The sequence below is a fragment of the Globicephala melas genome, chromosome X (assembly GCF_963455315.2).
Source record: "Globicephala melas chromosome X, mGloMel1.2, whole genome shotgun sequence".
Lineage (NCBI taxonomy): Eukaryota > Metazoa > Chordata > Mammalia > Artiodactyla > Delphinidae > Globicephala > Globicephala melas.
The window spans coordinates 95,200,176-95,218,485 of NC_083335.1; the positions used below are offsets into that span (position 1 = coordinate 95,200,176).

An 18,310-nucleotide genomic window follows, 5' to 3' on the forward strand; every position below is an offset into this window, starting at 1 on the left:
CATGGTCCAGATGAAACCCTGATTTCAAACTTCTAGCCATTCTAACAAGTGTGAAACAATATCTCAGTGTTTCCATATTGAAAGAGACCCCAACTACACAGAAAAATGTACGAAAATAGAGCCACACCAATGTATATCCTTAAGAATTTTGAGGACATTAGGTACAATTAAAGACCATGAAAACTTCAGAAGAGGAAAAAGACCCACAAGACTAGTTAGAAATACAGTAACTATCAAACATCTTTTAATATTATGCAACTTTAAATTATACACAGTATGACTTAGATAAAAAGTAGTTGTTTTAGAAAAACGTAAAGAACAACAAGAACTTGAAAGAAAAAAAGGCTAGCACTTTTAGGTAAAATGAAAAAAAACATGACTGTAAAATTGGTTGAGCCAAATATTTTCACAACACTGACTTATATTTATTAACAATTGTGTATATATATAGTTTATAGTTTTATATATATATATAGTTTTCACATATTGGTATATATTTAAAACAAGAAAAACTTAAATCTAGAAATAAATTTGTAAATAACTTGTAGCAGACACTGTCGGTGCTCCACCTAGTTTCCTGCCTCCATCCTCCAACTCCCGCATGCTTGCTGTTCATCTTCCACCTGAGACTTTCAGATGATTGCCTTGGGATCCTGAAGTCCTCAGCCCTAGAGCAGAAGTGGCTGGGAGTTTACAGCTCATCCAGAGGAAGCTTATACTGCCTAGTATGGGAGTTCAAAAGCCCAGAATCTTGGCATCGAGACAAGACAAACTCTGAGATGTGATTTATGCTCCAAAGCTCTCCACAGCAACAGATAAAGTCTGGGACTGTACCTGCAATCACATCCTTGCTTAGCTTCTTCCCTTTGCTTATTCTGCTTCCCTTGTTCTCTTACTAATTTTTCCTACTGGGATCACACCTCCTTAATAAATCACTTGCAGTGATGTTTTGGCTCAACATCTGGCACTGGGAGACTTGAACACTCTTTTGGTGTGCTGAGGGAGAGACATTAATGAGAAGGCACTGATTTGCCCACTGGTACACGTACACTTTAAAAGCAGGAAATGTGACTTGATTATCCCTATGCATCAGCGCCAAACTTGACCCCAGAAATGTACTAGGAACTCAATCACCTAAATATAAAGGTCATATTTCAAGGGCATATGGTATTAACCAAATGACCAAGTATTCTCAATTGCCCAATACTTACCCTCTGCTTTGCCTTGACCAAACTTTAGTCAGCTTTCTATCTTTCCCATAGGCCCCTGAATTCTACTTGTCCCCAAGCCTGAGCAAGCACCAAAAAAGTAGAATGTGCCTCCCTTCTGGGCTTCTCTTGGGAATCAACTGACCACAGCAAAACCCTTTTTCCTATCAGTCCCCACCGGTCATTTTCCCTTCCTTGTCCAGCTTTCCCTCCAAAGATTCTGCTTATTTCTGCTTGCTCCTTCTTTAGCCTATAAAAGAAAAAGCTTGCCCGGTTTGATATTGAGTAGCTTGCAGATTTCTGAGAGGGGAATGTTCTCCGAATTGCAATAGTACCCCACCAACTATTTCAATAGTCCCTTTTCCTCCCTTGCAATAATCATTTTGAATAAAAGCCTCTCCTTACTAAGTCCTGACTTGTTTTTCTTTTCACACAAGTTTTCCACACGGTCATTTAAATATCAAACCTCCCTGGAGAAATAAATCAATTACTAAAAACATATTTATGTCTTATTTTAAAATACTAAATGCATTATAACAATATTCTTTTAGATAAACATTTTTTTCTTCCATGAAATAATTTTATCTATTAAATAGAACTTACTTTCCAAGGTCACAATGTATTTCTGTGTCTTTTAATGTATGCTGACAAAGAAAATCCAAGATTCAGTCTGTGTTCACAAAGCCTCTATAGTCACAATGCAGAGAGGAGACAAGCCCACGTTTCTAATGGTAATCTAGCAAAATAGGGTCTTGTATATACATTATGGTCTTAATTTTCATGCTTCACATTATAAAAATGTTTATCCTTTAAAATTTTACAAATATATTTATTTATTCATCATTCATTAAAATAAGAATTATTCTAACTCTGAAAGAGCATATAAACTAGCAAAAGACATTTTCATGGCGTAATGGAATGCATCGTACACACCAATACTAAGTACAGTCTTTAAAACTATAACAATTGGATATTACTGTTAAAACAAAGAAAGTTGACTATTTTACTATAAACTGAGTTAATCGTGAGCATAGAGGCCATGTGTTTGTGTGTGTGTGTGAGAATACACAGTGCAAAGTTTTTCATAATTATGCCATAAGAACACTCGTCATTGCACTGTTAATATATGTGTGTATCTGATTTGCATTTAATTGAGAATATAAGATATAAATGAATTTTTATCATGAAAATTGAAAGTTTAACCCCTAGTCCTTACAGAATCATTTTCATTTGGTGCAACACAGAAAAATATGGTTAACAAAAAGTGAAGTGAAAGAGAGTATATAGGGGCAATTTAGGAATTATTTAACTTGATATTCTAATAAAAAATATCTTTGCATTAAAGAAAACAATGGTAATTCTAAATTAGTACATTTTACCAATGAATGGTATTAAACAAAGCTAAAACTATGAGCGAGTGTAATCTCAATGATTATACCATGCAAAGAAATAATTTTAAAGGTTAATTTCAAAGGATCAGCAATAAGTATAATGCCACACTCAAACCATACCTTTGTTCTCTATAGCCTGTAGTCACTGGAGAATACCGTACAACACAGTTGAGAGAATCTAGTGGAAATAGTACAAGTTCCTTGAGTCCACTAACGGCAGCACTCGATAACTGCACATTTAAGTGAATAATTTTCTCTTCTGGATTAAAGAGACGTATTTCAATACAAACACTCTCCTAGAATGACATAAGAAATATAAAATTAGCTCTTAGCATCAGCATAGAGTCATTGTCCTATGGAAGCCATAAAACAATGGCCAAATGTATAAAAGTTTATGTTTCTCCTTGACCCACTACTGAATGTACCTCACTCTCTTTTAATCTCTTACATATTTTCTTCGTTTATCCTTGCTAAATGGTGACAATATTTTTTTCAACAACAAACGGTCCAAGAGATCCACCTAACTAAATGCTAAGGAAACTGCAAAATTACATTTAAAATATATTTGTCTTCAGTACCATTATTATTATGAGGTCTGTCTGTCAATGTTTCTTCTTGCTGTGGTACTCAAACTTATCATCCGTAGAGGTCGCTAAAATATGGGTTACTGGCCCTCTTCCTCAAAGATTCTGATTCAGTACATCTGGGATGGGGCCCGAAAATTTATCTTTCTAAAAAGCTGTGGCTGCTTCTGCTGATTCCAAGGATACACTTTAAGTAGCTCCGTACATTAGTAGCAAATTCTAGAGACAATCTGAACTAAGAGGTCAAATTATGCTGATGACATGACTACCTTCCTGTTTAGATTCCTCCCTTCTGTAAGGTTTCTCCTGTCCTGCCTCCTGGGCTACATCCACTCAGCCATGGAAGGCACACTTCACGTTCCAAGACATGTCCTGATTCTCATTCTGATCCATTCTGGCTAATGACTTATATCTTTTTTTTTTTTTTTTTTTTTTTTTTTTTGCGGTACGTGGGCCTTTTTTGTGTGTGCTACGCGGGCCTCTCACTGTTGTGGCCTCTCCCGTTGTGGAGCACAGGCTCTGGACGCGCAGGCTCAGTGGCCATGGCTCACGGGCCCAGCCGCTCCACAGCATGTGGGATCTTCCCGGACCGGGGCACGAACCCGTGTCCCTTGCATCGGCAGGCGGACTCTCAACCACTGTGCCACCAGGGAAGCCCACTTATATCTTTTTTCTAAAAATTTTCTTGAAGTATAGTTGATTTACAATGTTGTGTTAATTTCTGCTGTAAAGTAATTCAGTTATACATATATTATTTTTCATATTCTTTTCCATTATGGTTTATCACAGGATATTGAATATAGTTTCCTGTGCTATACAGTAGGACCTTGTTGTTCATCCATCCTGTATATAGTATTTTGCATCTGCTAATCCCAAACTCCCAATCCATCCCTCTCCCATCCCTCCTACCCTTGGCAACCACAAGTCTGTTCTCTGTGTAGCGACTTATATCTTACCCCATTACAGCCATGATCTCCACTACAGTAAAAGCCATTAGTTGAAGGAAATGTGTCAAAGGTGATTAAATAGACAGGACATATCTCAATCTTAACAAAGACCAATTGTCTATAATGTCTTAACCTAATTAAATGGAGAATGTTGGACATTTTAGTCATAAAGTTTGGTAATGGATGTACTTTGGGACATGGAGCTATTTTGAAATTTATCAAATCACATTAAAGGAGCTGGTGGGGACAGGTGGTGATGGGGAGAGAGTTATTCACACAACGTATCTTCAAGATAGACATTACAGCTTTGTCCATGAACAAGCATTTGCTTGATTACCTCTGTATAAATAAATGAGTGGATAAGTATTATATTTTAGGGGGATGGAAAAAGCATTTAGTGTGGTGAACATCATCTGGCAAGGAAAGATGGAAATCAAGGATATAGACAAGTTTATAATTACTAGATGAGAGAAGATATCATTTACTACAAATCAGATTTAATTATGAATGCAATTGAAAATGGCCATCTACAATAGTTTCAGGAGATATTAGAATCATGGATTCCTAAAATAAATGGCCATTAAATTCCTACAGTAAAATATCCATGCTCATAATTATAAAGAAGGAAGAATAAGATATAACATGTGAAAAACTCAACAGTGGCATTACATCACAAAATTTACTATTTCTTAGGCAACCTGACATATTTTATAAGACTGTTACAGAACACAGACTCCTAGGAAGTTTCTGAGGGTCAAGCAAATCAACAACTAACCCAAAGGAATATGCCATGATAACAAATACCAACCACCATATATTAGCCTAGAAACTTTGCCCAGGTCTTTGGACAGAAAATTGAAATGAGACATTTCAGACTAGATATGTGTCCTGGTCTATTACTCAAATTTCTTCAGAGGAAGTGTCAGTTTAAGACACTGCTATAGCTTCCTTTTTTTTTTTTTTAATTTTTGGCTGCATTGAGTCTTCATTGCTGCGCACGGGCTTTCTCTAGTTGTGGTGAGCAGGGGCTACTCTTTGTTGTGGTGTGCGGGTTTCTCATTGTGGTGGCTTCTCTTGTTGCGGAACACGGGCTCTAGGCACACGGGCTTCAGTAGTTGTGGCACGTGGGCTCAGTGTTGTGGCTCACGGGCTGTAGAGCGCAGGCTCAGTAGTTGTGATGCATGGGCTTTGCTGCTCTGTGGCATGTGGGATCTTCCCGGAGCAGGGCTCGAACCCGTGTCCCCTGCATTGGCAGGCAGATTCTTAACCACTGCGCCACCAAGGAAGTACTATAGCTTCTTCAAAGTAGTAAAAATGCTAAGATCTAAACCACTGATTATCACAGTAATTCATTTTTATATCACCATCAGCTCATATACACATACTACTGAAAAGGAAGTTTCACAAAACAGTCCCTACTCTTACCACATGTGATTTCTATGATCTATTCTATTCTATTCTACTCTATTCTAGTCATCTCTTTAAAAAATAATGCTCATTTTGACCCAGTCACATTCTGAGACGTGTACATTGAAAAACTCTGGTCTAAAAAGGAAAAAAGTACTGGAATATGGAATTGCTTTATGTCTTATCACATGTAAACTATGAATACAAAATAAAACAAAACCACTTTAAAGCTACTGTTTCCTCTGTGAACTACAAGCCATACAACAGAAGCATGCTTTGTGTTACAAATGTGTGATGACATTCTACACAGTTGGCCAAATCTCTTGGGAAATGTGGATGGCAGCTAAGGGGCACCTCTGTCACAGTTCCTCCTTGACATATCCATTGCAAGTATCACTACCTGATCATTTCACTCTTATCCAGTAGGACTGGATGCCCCCTCAAAATTCTTCACAGAGCAGCCTTCCAGAGAGCAATCATCAATTGCTTACAAGCACTAAGTACCACTGCAGTCACTGGAGAATCCCTGCAACCAAATTCTCTGGAGTCTTGAAAATAGCAACAGACTCAATAGAAATGAATATTTCATTATACTAAAATGACTGAAGTTTCCAATTAATTGTTCTGTACTCCTACCATGGTAAAATATATGTCAAATTTAACTACAATATTATAAAAAATAATTTCTAACTTTCATTATGGTTTGAATATTATTTTCTTCAAAGTTTAAACAGATAAAAATCCCTAAATGATACCTTTCATATATGGTATTATATAAATAATTTCTACTAAATATCCATCTGCCAAAATAATGTCAAAATTAATTTGGACAAGATTAATTTTCCAACTAGATTTCTTAAGGCCATAAAAATTAGATATTTCTTTAAATATCTGATGCATTCAGTAAGTTAAAGAAAGGAAATTTTTGTCATTCACCATTTTACCAAATGATCAAAATTTGTAAATTTATTCTTGGAACACCTCCTTTGAGTTATCTACGTAATCCAGAAATATATAACTATTTTGAGTAAATAACATACAAAACAAAATGTATAAAAAATTACTCTGCAAAAATGGTTAATAGTCTTGCTGCCTAAGGTATCCTACCACCCCCATTCCATTTTTTGATAAATAAGTTATTCAATAGGAAGTACAAAGTCCGTTAAATTTCTGTGAACACTTGATATATTAAAAAAGTTTGAAATAATGGGCTACTGTATATCTTGCCAATGGCATTTTACTCCACTTTGATGAGTGGATTTTTTTCAGTTTATGTTTAGAATTAAATATAAATCAGTTTTGACTGATTATTTTTTTTGAAAAATAGTAATGACTGTATATGGTGACTTCAAAAGTTGTCTTTCATCTTCACATGGCCTCTTTTAGGTTCAATGATAGAGAGTATTCCTCCATAAGTTGTCTAGTATTTTTCTCTTGATTGTACTTAAGGAATATTTTAGCTAACATAATGACTGTTTAAAGAAACTGCTTCCATTTCTCACAATCCTTTGTAGAGAGACCAAATTGGGTATATTTAATCCTGTGGAATATAGGTAAAGATTTTAAAGCATGAGAACATTCATAAGATGCTGAAATTTAGACTACTGAAAAAGTTCAAATACTCAGAGAAGTCTGGAATACTATTTTAAAATATGTACAAACAACTGAACTGAATTCTGTTAAGTTATAAACCTTTTCAAAGGGAATTTGACTATCTGTTCATCTTAAAACAAATATAAAATATTTTCGGCATCTAAATACATATTATATGTTTATTATTTTCTTAAAACAGAAGAAACATTTTGAGAGATTTAAAAACATAAATTAGATCAGGTCATTCCCTTCTTCACACCTCCTAGTGGCTTCTAATTGCACAAGGAATAAAAACTCTCATCTTGCCTTTTGAGGTCCTACAAGATGGTGTCCTATAGACACCTCTGATCGCAAATCATACCTTTACCATTTCTGTCTAAGCTCCAGCCTCCCAAGCCTCTTTTCTCTTCCTGGAGTGCCTGGGCTCCTTCCTGGCAGGTCCCTTCCCACCAAGCTGATTTTGTCCCAAGGGCTTATACATTGGTTAGTCTCTCTACCTGGTTGTACTACTTCAGTCTTTGTGTCATCCTCAATGAAACCTTGGACTATTTTCGTTTGTACAATTATCACTGTCTAAATTCATCTTGTCCATTTATGGTCATGGTAATGGGTTCACCTGGTGAACTAAACTTAGTGGAGTGTAATCTGAAAATGGTTTCTCTCCTCCACTGCTGCTCTCCAAACCAGGCAGGATCTCCCTTTCCCCACCCCTGTTGTTATCTTAGGATGGTTCGCAATGCTAGAGCAGTCTCACTGTCAGATATATAAAGAAATACAAAATCAATCAACACTTTCATCTCACATCCAACAAATACTTTTCCTGATTTCTCTCCCTGGCACACCGTCCCCACTTCCAGGACTATCTACTGATTTTTCAGACTGCCTGTGAAGAAGGTAGACATGATCTGTTCTTTTCAATTCCCTGCTCTGACTTCCTCCCCTCCTGCAATCACTGTGCTAATATGGATCCTTCAGGTTACAGGATGTAGATGGGATGAGAGGTAAAAGAACAAAGGCCATTTATTTAATTGATGCTGGGTGATCTTCTCCAGCTGACTTGCTAGGTCCCTCTTTCTTACTCTTTGTAGCATTACCCCCATGTAGACTCTTCTGGGTTCTTCTCACTTTAGTAGAATGTACCTTGAGGCAGATTCTTTTAAAACAGTCCAAGCCCAGTCTCCTTCCACAGAGTAAAATCCATTTTGATCCAGAAGGTCTTATCATGTGTCAGTGGAAGTGTAGCTGCTTTCACTCTAGCCATTTTCCCTTTACATACGGTCCAATCTGTGGGCAGGAACGCACCAAAATCTAATGGGCATTAAACTGTCAGTTTCCACTCCTTAAAGAAAACACCGCCACTCTCTTTGTGTTCTGGCCGTGGCATACACAGGCTAGAAAGTGGATGATAGGCTAAAGATTTCTCATCTCCCTAGACACAGCAGAAATATCATTTCTCCAGCAAAATTCTGTGCTCTCCTTCACAATATAAAGATATCATTGGGTAGCAGCTATCCAATCAGAGGTTACATTTCCCAGACCCTCCTACACTCAGGCATAGCTGTGTGACTAGTTCACTCCAATAGTATGTGAGTTGAAGTGATGTGTGCCACTTCTATGTGACTAGCGGGAATTCTCTCCTCTCTTTTCTCTTTCTCCACCCATGTGCAAGAACCTTTGAGTCCCTAAAGGATGATGGATTCACCATATGGGAGGAGTCTGAATCCTGGGATCTCAACATGGAGGGCGCCAGCCACTAACCAGGAACAAATGAACCACACTGTTACAATTATTAAAAATGTTGATTGTGTTAAACCATTGAAATTCTGGAGTTCGTTATATCAGCTAGAGATGCCCTAACTTATACATTTAGTGAGTCCTAATTAAGTGGCATAGCAAAACCTTTCACAGCATGGAGAAAGAATTATCTATAGTTCTCAGGTCTGTATTTTACTTGAAAATCTAAGACAATAGAAAAACTTCACATAGAGTATCCCATTTCAATTTTATTTTTGTTTCCTCTCTAACGCAACTAAAATATTAGCTCCATGCAAACAGGAGCCTTGTTTGTATTGTTCATCACTTTCCTCAGCATCTAGAATAGTGCCAGGGACACGAGAGACAGTAAATATTTATTAAATAAGAAAATATGCAATTTTTAAGAGGCTTTAATGTTTGTATATAAATCTAGTTGTTAATACATCTAATATTCTGGATAATCACAACACTGAACTAAATAATACAGCAAAAACACTCATAAAATCTGACTCAGGAGGAGTTTAAAAATATCCAGTTAACTCAGGCTGACCTCTTTCATGAAAGTTATTGGGAAAGAACAGCTGTCTCAGATGGGAGAAAGACACTGGGTTAACTTTATCATTTGGTTGCTGGTTCACACCTTCTCTGAACAGGAATAATTTAATTCACTGAGTATTTCTACCGAAAACTTCATCAATTCCTATTCTTAATGGGTCATAGAAAATGAAGATTATTATTATTTTTGCCCATAAAAGCCTAATTGAGTCAATGACAATTCAATATGCACTAGCAGGAAGTATTTTTCACCATATCCTCTCCTAGAAGATAATCATGAGTTCATTATAAAAGGATTATTTCTGAGGTCCAAAACCACAATAATATTAATTTAAATAAGGCATATTATTGAGTAATTTTAATTTTATTCAACTTGAAAACATTATCAAGTCAATAAATAAATTGTACCAAAGGGGATTTTGAAGTGTACCATGTAATTCAGAAGAAGTGATAACTATAGTCTGTCCTAGTAATTTTTCTAAATTGAAAAGTCAGTGCAAGCAGTTCAGGACTCAGAGGAATCAGGTAGACAGCTGTAAACTACAAGCACCATTGTCATGCCTCTGCTACTGCCATCTACATATCACTGTGTCTATGGAAGTCATGCCTCACATCCCCCCTCACCAACTCCAGTCCTTTGCCATCCAATCTGAGTCATACAGATTGCAGAGGTGCAATCAAAGTGGGAGATAATTCCAGACTGGGAGTGATGTGGGGTGAGGATGCACTGATAGGCACTGAGGAGTTGTGAAAAAGCCAGAAACTCCTGCAGAGTCTATAGGTTTGTTCACGTGTATTCAGACATTTCCCACAACCTTGAAGGGGGAAAAACTATGAAAAGCAGTGACAAATAAAAACATGTCTAATTACAGGGACAAATACCTAGGAAGTACCCTCCTGCTTAGCCTGTTTAATATAGGCTCTCTCTGTCTCAAGATATAGATATAAAGGGGACCTTCAAGACGGCAGAGGAGTAGGACATGGAGATAACCTTCCTCCCCACAAATACATCAGAAATACATCTACATGTGAAACAACTCCTACAGAACACCTACTGAATGCAGGCAGAAGACCTCAGACTTCCCAAAAGGCAAGAAACTCCCCACGTACTGGGTAGGGCAAAAGAAAAAAGAAAAAACAGAGACAAAAGAAAAGGGATGGGACCTGCACCACTGGGAGGGAGCTGTGAAGGAGAAAAGCTTTCCACACACCAGGAAGCCCCTTCGCGGGCGGAGACTGCGGGGGGCGGAGGGGGGAAGCTTCGGAGCCGCGGAGGAGAGCACAGCAACAGGGGTGCAGAGGGCAAAGCGGAGAGATTCCCGCACAGAGGATAGGTGCTGACCAGCACTCACCAGCCCAAGAGGCTTGTCTGCTCACCCACCGGGGCGGGCAGGGGCTGGGAGCTGAGGCTCTGGCTTCGGGTCGGATCCCAGGGAGAGGACTGGGGTTGGCGGCGTGAACAAAGCCTGAAGGGGTTAGTGCACCACAGCTAGCTGGGAGGGAGTCCGGGAAAAAGTCTGGAGCTGCCGAAGAGGCAAGAGACCATTGTTTCTGGGTGTGTGAGGAGACGGGATTCCTTCCTCGTGTGCCCACAGAAGGCAGAGCACCACCTAAACAAGCTCCAGAGATGGGCACAAGCTGCGGCTATCAGCTCAGACCCTAGAGACGGGCATGAACCACTAAGGCTGCTACCACTGCCACCAAGAATCCAGTTTGCAAGCACAGGTCACAACCCACACCCTTCCCAGGAGCCTGTGCAGCCTGCCACTGCCAGGGTCCCATGATCCAGGGACAACTTCCCTGGGAGAACACACAGTGCTCCGCAGGCTGTGGCAACATCACGCTGCCCTCTGACACTGCAGGCTTGCCCCGCACTCCAATTATGACTACCATAGCCCTCCCTCTCCCCAGCCTCTGAGCAACAGAGCCCTAATCAGCTGCTGCTTTAACCGCCTCCTGTCTGGGTGGGGAGCAGATGCCCTCAAGGCGACCTACACGCAAAGGCAGGGCCAAATCCAAAGCTGAATCCCAGGAGCTGTGCGAACAAAGAAGAGAAAGGGAAATCTCTCCCAGCAGCCTCAGGAGCAGAAGATTAAATCTCCACAATCAACTTGATGAGCCCTGAGGAATACCTGAATAGACAACGAATGTTCTGAATAGACAACGAATGTTCCCAAAATTGAGGTGGTGGACTTGGGGGCAACTGTAGACTTGGGGTTTGTTGCCTGTGACTGATTTGTTTCTGATTTTTATCTTTATCTTAGTTTAGTTTTTAGTGCTTGTTATCACTGGTGGATTTCTTTATTGGTTTAGTTGCTCTCTTTTTTTTTACTTTGTTATTTTTTAATTTCATTATTATTTTTAAAATTTTATTATTAATTTTTTTTTTGATTTTTTTTTTCCTTTTCTTCTGTGCCATGTGGCTGACAGGGTCTTGGTGCTCCAGCCAGGTGTCAAGCCTGAGCCTCTGAGGTGGGAGAGCTGAGTCCAGGACACTAACCACCAGAGACCTCCCAGCCCCACATAATATCAATCGGCGAGAGCTCTCCCAGAGATCTCCATCTCAACACTAAGACCCAGCTCCAGCCAACAGCCAGCAAGCTCAAGTGCTGGATGCTCATTGCCAAACAACTAGCAAGACAGGAACACAAACCCACCCATTAGCAGAGAGGCTGCCTAAAATCATAATAAGTTCACAGACACCCCAAAAAACACAACTGGAAGTGCCCTGCCCACCAGAAAGAAAAGATCCACTCCCACCCACTAGAACACAGGCACCAGTCACTTGCACCAGGAAGCCTATACAAGCCACTGAACCAACTTACCCACAGACACACAGACCAAAGGAACAGAATTGAGAGCCCACAAATAAACCCATGAATATATGGTCAATTATTTGATAAGGGAGCCCTCAGTGGGGGAAAATATTCTTCGCAATAAATGGTGTTCATCACTCCCAAACTCATACTACGAGGCCATCATCACCCTGATACCAAAACCAGACAAAATGTCACAAAAAAAGAAAACTACAGGCGAATATCACTGATGAACATAGATGCAAAAATCCTCAACAAAATACTAGCAAACAGAATCCAACAGCACATTAAGAAGGATCATACACCATGATCAAATGGGGTTTATCCCAGGAATGCAAGGATCCTTCAATATACGCAAATCAATCAATGTGATAAACCATATTAACAAACTGAAGGATAAAAATCATATGATCATCTCAACAGATGCAGAAGAAGCTTTTGACAAAGTTCAACACCCACTTATGATAAAAATCCTCCAGAAAGCAGGCATAGAGAAAACTTACTTCAACATAATAAAGGCCATATATGACAAACCCACAGCCAACATTGTTCTCAATGGTGAAAAACTGAAACCATTTCCTCTAAGATCAGGAACAAGACAAGGTTGTCCGCTCTCACCAGTATTATTCAACATAGTTTTGGAAGTTTTAGCCACAGCAATCAGAGAAGAAAACAAAATAAAAGGAATCCAAATTGGAAAAGAAGAAGTAAAGCTGTCACTGTTTGCAGATAACATGATACTATACATAGAGAATCCTAAAGATGCTACCAGAAAACTACTAGAGCTAATCAATGAATTTGGTAAAGTAGCAGGATACAAAATTAATGCACAGAAATCTCTTGTACCCCTATACACTAGTGATGAAAAATCTGAAAGAGAAATTAGAGAAACACTCCCATTTAGCATTGCAACAAAAAGAATAAAATACCTAGGAATAAATCTACCTAAGGAGACAAAAGATATGTATGCAGAAAACTATAAGACACTGATGAAAGAAATTAAAGATGATACACAAACAGATGGAGAGATATACCATGTTCTTGGATTGGAAGAATCAACATTGTGAAAATGACTCTACTACCCAAAGCAATCTACAGATTCAATGCAATCCCTATCAAAAAACCATTGGCATTTTTCCCAGAACTAGAACAAAAAATTCACAATTTGTATGGAAACATAAAAGACCCCCAATAGCCAAAGCAATCTTGAGAAAGAAAAACGGAGCTGGAGGAATCAGGCTCCCTGACTTCAGACTACACTACAAAGCTACAGTAATCAAGAAGTATGGTACTGGTACAAAAACAGAAATATAGAACAATGGAACAGGATCGAAAGCCCAGAGATAAACCCATGCACATATGGTCATCTTATTTTTGATAAAGGAGACAAGACTATAAAATGGAGAAAAGACAGCCTCTTCAATAAGTCGTTCTGGGAAAACTGGACAGCTACATGTAAAAGAATGAAATTAGAACACTCCCTAACACCACACATGAAAATAAACACAAAATGGATTAAAGACCTAAATGTAAGGCCAGAAACTATCAAACTCTTAGAGGAAAACATAGGCAGAACACTCTATGACATACATCACAGCAAGATCCCTTTTGACCCACCTCCTAGAGAAATGGAAATAAAAACAAAAATAAACAAATGGGACCTAGTGAAACTTCAATGCTTTTGCACAGCAAAGGAAAACATAAAGAAGACAAAAAGACAGCCCTCAGAATGGGAGAGAATATTTGCAAATGAAGCAAGTGACAAAGGATTAATCTCCAAAATTTACAAGCACCCCATGCAGCTCAATATCAAAAAAACGAACAACCCAATCCAAAACTAGGCAAAGACCTAAACAGACATTTCTCCAAAGAAAATATAAAGATTGCCAACAAACACATGAAAGGATTCTCAACATCACTGATCATTAGAGAAATGCAAGTCAAAACTACAATGAGGTATCATCTCACACTGGTCAGAATGGCCATCACCAAAAATCTAGAAATAATAAATGCTGGAGAGGGTGTGGAGAAAAGGGAACCCTCTTGCACTGTTGGTGGGAATGTAAATTGATACAGCCACTATGGAGAACAGTATGGAGGTTCCTTAAAAAACTACAAATTAGAACTATCATATGACCCAGCAATCCTACTACTGGGCATATACCCTGAGAAAACCATAACTCAAAAATAGTCATGTACCACAATGTTCATTGCAGCTGTATGTACAATAGCCACGACATGGAAGCAACCTAAGTGTCCATCGACAGATGAATGGATAAAGAAGATGTGGCACATATATACAATGGAATGTTACTCAGCCATAAAAAGAAACAAAATTGAGTTGTTTGTAGTGAGGTGGATGGACCTAGAGTCTGTCGTACAGAGTGAAGTAAGTCAGAAAGAGAAAAACAAATACCGTATGCTAACATATATATATGGGATCTAAAGAAAAATGGTTCTGAAGAACCTAGGAGCAGGACAGGAATAAAGATGCAGACATAGAGAATGGACTTGAGGACTCGGGGAGGGGGAAGGGTAAGCTGTGACAAAGTGAGAGAGTGGCATGGACATATATACACTACCAAATGTAAAATAGATAGCTAGTGGGAAGCAGCTGCATAGCACAGGGAGATCAGCTCGGTGCTTTGTGACCACCTAGAGGGGTGGGATAGGGAGGGTGGGAAGGAGATGCAAGAGGGAGGGGATATGGGGATATATGTATATGTATAGCTGATTCACTTTGTTATACAGCAGTATCTAACACACCATTGTACAGCAATTATACTCCAATAAAGATGTTAAAAAAATATTTAGATATAAGGATATATTCATATCTACCTGCATATATGTATCTACCTATATATGGAGAGACAGTATCTATGTTTCTATCTATCTATGGCACAGCTATATATATATATATATGATTTAATATAAATAGGCCATGAGATTTTTAAAAAATCCTATTTAAGAATTTTTCACAACTTGTCAAGATAAATTCAAAGCAGAATGCTATTTTTTGCTACTTCAACATTTCATGAGGATTAAAAATTTCAATAACATGTACAAATACTCATGATATATTATTTTTAACACAGAAAAAATTAAGAATATAAAAACCTGAAGGAAAGAAGAAAATACATAAAATGAAAACCTCAAAATACAGTTTTCATATCATGGAGGCTACAATTTTAAACTAAAAAGTTATTGGAAATGGTTGGCAACTGATACATGTTGTTATATTTGATACCAAGTGGATTAATAGTGTTTTTAACTCTGCTTCTCTCTTACTAACTTGTGGAGAGGTTTCTGGGCCTCACCATTAACAATATAATGAATTTAATTGAAGGTTGATTACCGAATGAAAAAATACGTAAAGAAATGGTCATGCAATTTTCACTGACAAGAGAACAAATATTATGAAGGCTATGACTCACCTAAAATTTAAAGCCTATAAGGTTTTATTTACAAACTTAAGATTTGTTTTCAGCTCATTGCTATATATTGAAATTACTGATTGTCAATGGGAAGACAGTAGATTACGCTCATCATTCTACCACACCCAAACTATATGATACACAAGAGATTTTTGTGTTCAAAGAAAATGGAATAGCAGCTATTACCCATTAAAATTTCCAAGACAGTAGTGGTCATTTTGTAATGTATAAAAATATTGAATCCCTATGTTGTACACCAAACAAACAAACTCATAGAAAAAGAGATCAGATTTGTGTTTACAAGAGTCAGAGGGTGGCGGGAGGGGCAAAAGCATGTAAGTGGTCAAAAGGTACAAAATTCCAGGTATAAGGTAAATAAGCACTAGGGATGTAATGTACTACCTGACAAAGATAATTAACACTACTGTATGTTTTATAGAAAAGTTGTTAAGAAAGTAAATCCTAAGAGTTCTCATCACAATGAAAAAAATTTTCTTCTTTTACTTTTTTTTTTTAAGGAATATGAATATTTATTAAATCTCCAGATTGGCAAGGGTCTCCATGTTTAACAGGAAAAGCCAGGGAAAAAATCACGTAGGAAAAGAGCAATTTGTTTGATTACTTATAAAAGCGAAACCTAAAATTTAAAGGCAAATTCACACAACTAGAAATATAAATGCCCAACAATCGTACAGAGAGAACAATGATCAAGGTCATTAATAAGCAAAGAATTAAAAGCTCATACAGGATTCCACTTTCACACATACTCTGTATGTTTGTTTGCTTTATTTTCAGTTATACAAATCTTCTTTTTCTTTTATTTTGCATCTATCTGAGATGATGGATGTTCACTAAACTTTCATAATGTATGTAAGTCAAACCATTATCCAGTACACCTTAAACTTATACAGTGCTGTATGTCAATTATATCTCAATAAAACTGGAAGAAAAAAGATTCAAAAAGACATCCTAAATACTTTACACAAAAGAGAACGGACTACTATCAGCCAATTGTTGTTTATTATAAATATAACCTGATTTTTGGAACCTGCTGTAAGAAGTAAGCAAATTTATGTACCTCGAGGATGTAAATATTTCTTACAAAAACCCTATTTAAAGAGATTCTAACCATTCATTCATCTCTAGGGAAGGTGTGGAAATTGAGTTGAATGTAACCAAAGTTGAGATACAGATGGAAAATCAGAGAAGACTTAGTGTCTTGAAAGCTTCATTGCCACATCTGATGATCTAAGGATTAAGTATAGTATTTCTCAAAAGTTTAGCAAACACAGCAAATGTAGTCAAAAATATTAGGAAACTACATATTGGTGTGGATAGCCATTTTAGTGTACTTCTGAAAGTATTCAGAAAGCATGTTCTTCAAGAAGTGCACAAAGGTTTATTTGATGGGATTATTTAAAACAACCCATACCATCTCCAACGACTAAATCTTCATGTCTGAAAGTTATAGAGCTAACAAGTTTTTATCTTAGGTAATTACTATAAGAAAGGTGGGAAAACTTAGTAATTTGGCAACATCACTGTCATTGGTAGCCTATTTGGGCAAAGTTACTTGAAAATGACTCCCCTTCTCCACCAACTTCTGTTGAAAGTGAACATTTAATTAGTACAGCACATCTGCCTGTATTCGCAAAGAGAGCAATCTAGTGGTGCTAAGTCTTGCTCCTTATTAGTAAGGAAGCCAATGTTTCCCTTTTTGAGGTGCCACCTCATGGTCCCAATTTCTCCTGGACTCGTTCAAAAATTTTTTTTCTCCTGTGTCCTGATAAAGAGATAACTATTGTACTCAAGCAAAATTTGCCACCTCAAAATGTCTCTTTGGCATGTGGATTATTTCAAACTGAAACCAATCAAAGCCCAAAAGACTCAGGAAGGAACTCTGACCTTCCCCCTAACTGCCTAAAAGAATGTAGAGAGAGGGCGTATTCCAGGAAGGGAGCTATCACCATAGACTAGCGTGAACTAGGTGTGTAGACAGGAGGAACCTAGCAAAGTCTGTTTGTTAAAATTTCTCTCTGTGCCCCATTGTCTCTGCATGGCCCAGCAAATACTTATTTACCAAACATTTGCTTTTCTATCTTCATGTGAATGTCCTTCCTCCTCTGAGAAGTTCCAAAACACTAACTCTAACATCCTCTTTTGCCTATAGCTAAAGATGTAAGTGGTCTCATAATTAAAGTTATGTCATTTAAAAATAATCTTTAATAAAGATTTTATTCTGCAGTGATAACAGGGTCACGGAAATAGGACATTTTCACTGAGTGAAATGATCCTATCATCATCCCACTAAATAATTTTCTAGGTAGAAGAGAAAGCTTTTGCAAGTGGCACTTGAGTGCATTTTAATAGTTTAACCATCCATTTTCTATGCCTCAATGGAGATTTACCCAGAGATTAGGTGAGCAAATAATTGATTTACAGACAGAAATAATTTATTTTCTGTTGGAGCAAAAGTTGAAGATTCTAAATAATCATTCTATGAAGAAATTCATCTGCATATTTAAAAATGAAAATAACCATTATTTATCATAAGTTTAAATATTTGATTTAAATAAATGAGTACTAACGATAATTGCAAGTTAATTAAATCAAATTAAAA

The 18,310-nt window shown here is 37.6% G+C and overlaps 1 protein-coding gene across 1 annotated transcript in view; it reads right to left on the bottom strand.

Annotated features, from left to right (window-relative positions):
- Positions 1 to 18,310, bottom strand: part of CFAP47 (cilia and flagella associated protein 47) — a 471,409-nt gene that overhangs the window by 97,724 nt on the left and 355,375 nt on the right. Inside the window, 1 exon segment of the mRNA XM_070044670.1 lies at positions 2,720 to 2,895. Coding sequence (XP_069900771.1) covers positions 2,720 to 2,895 — 176 coding nt within the window.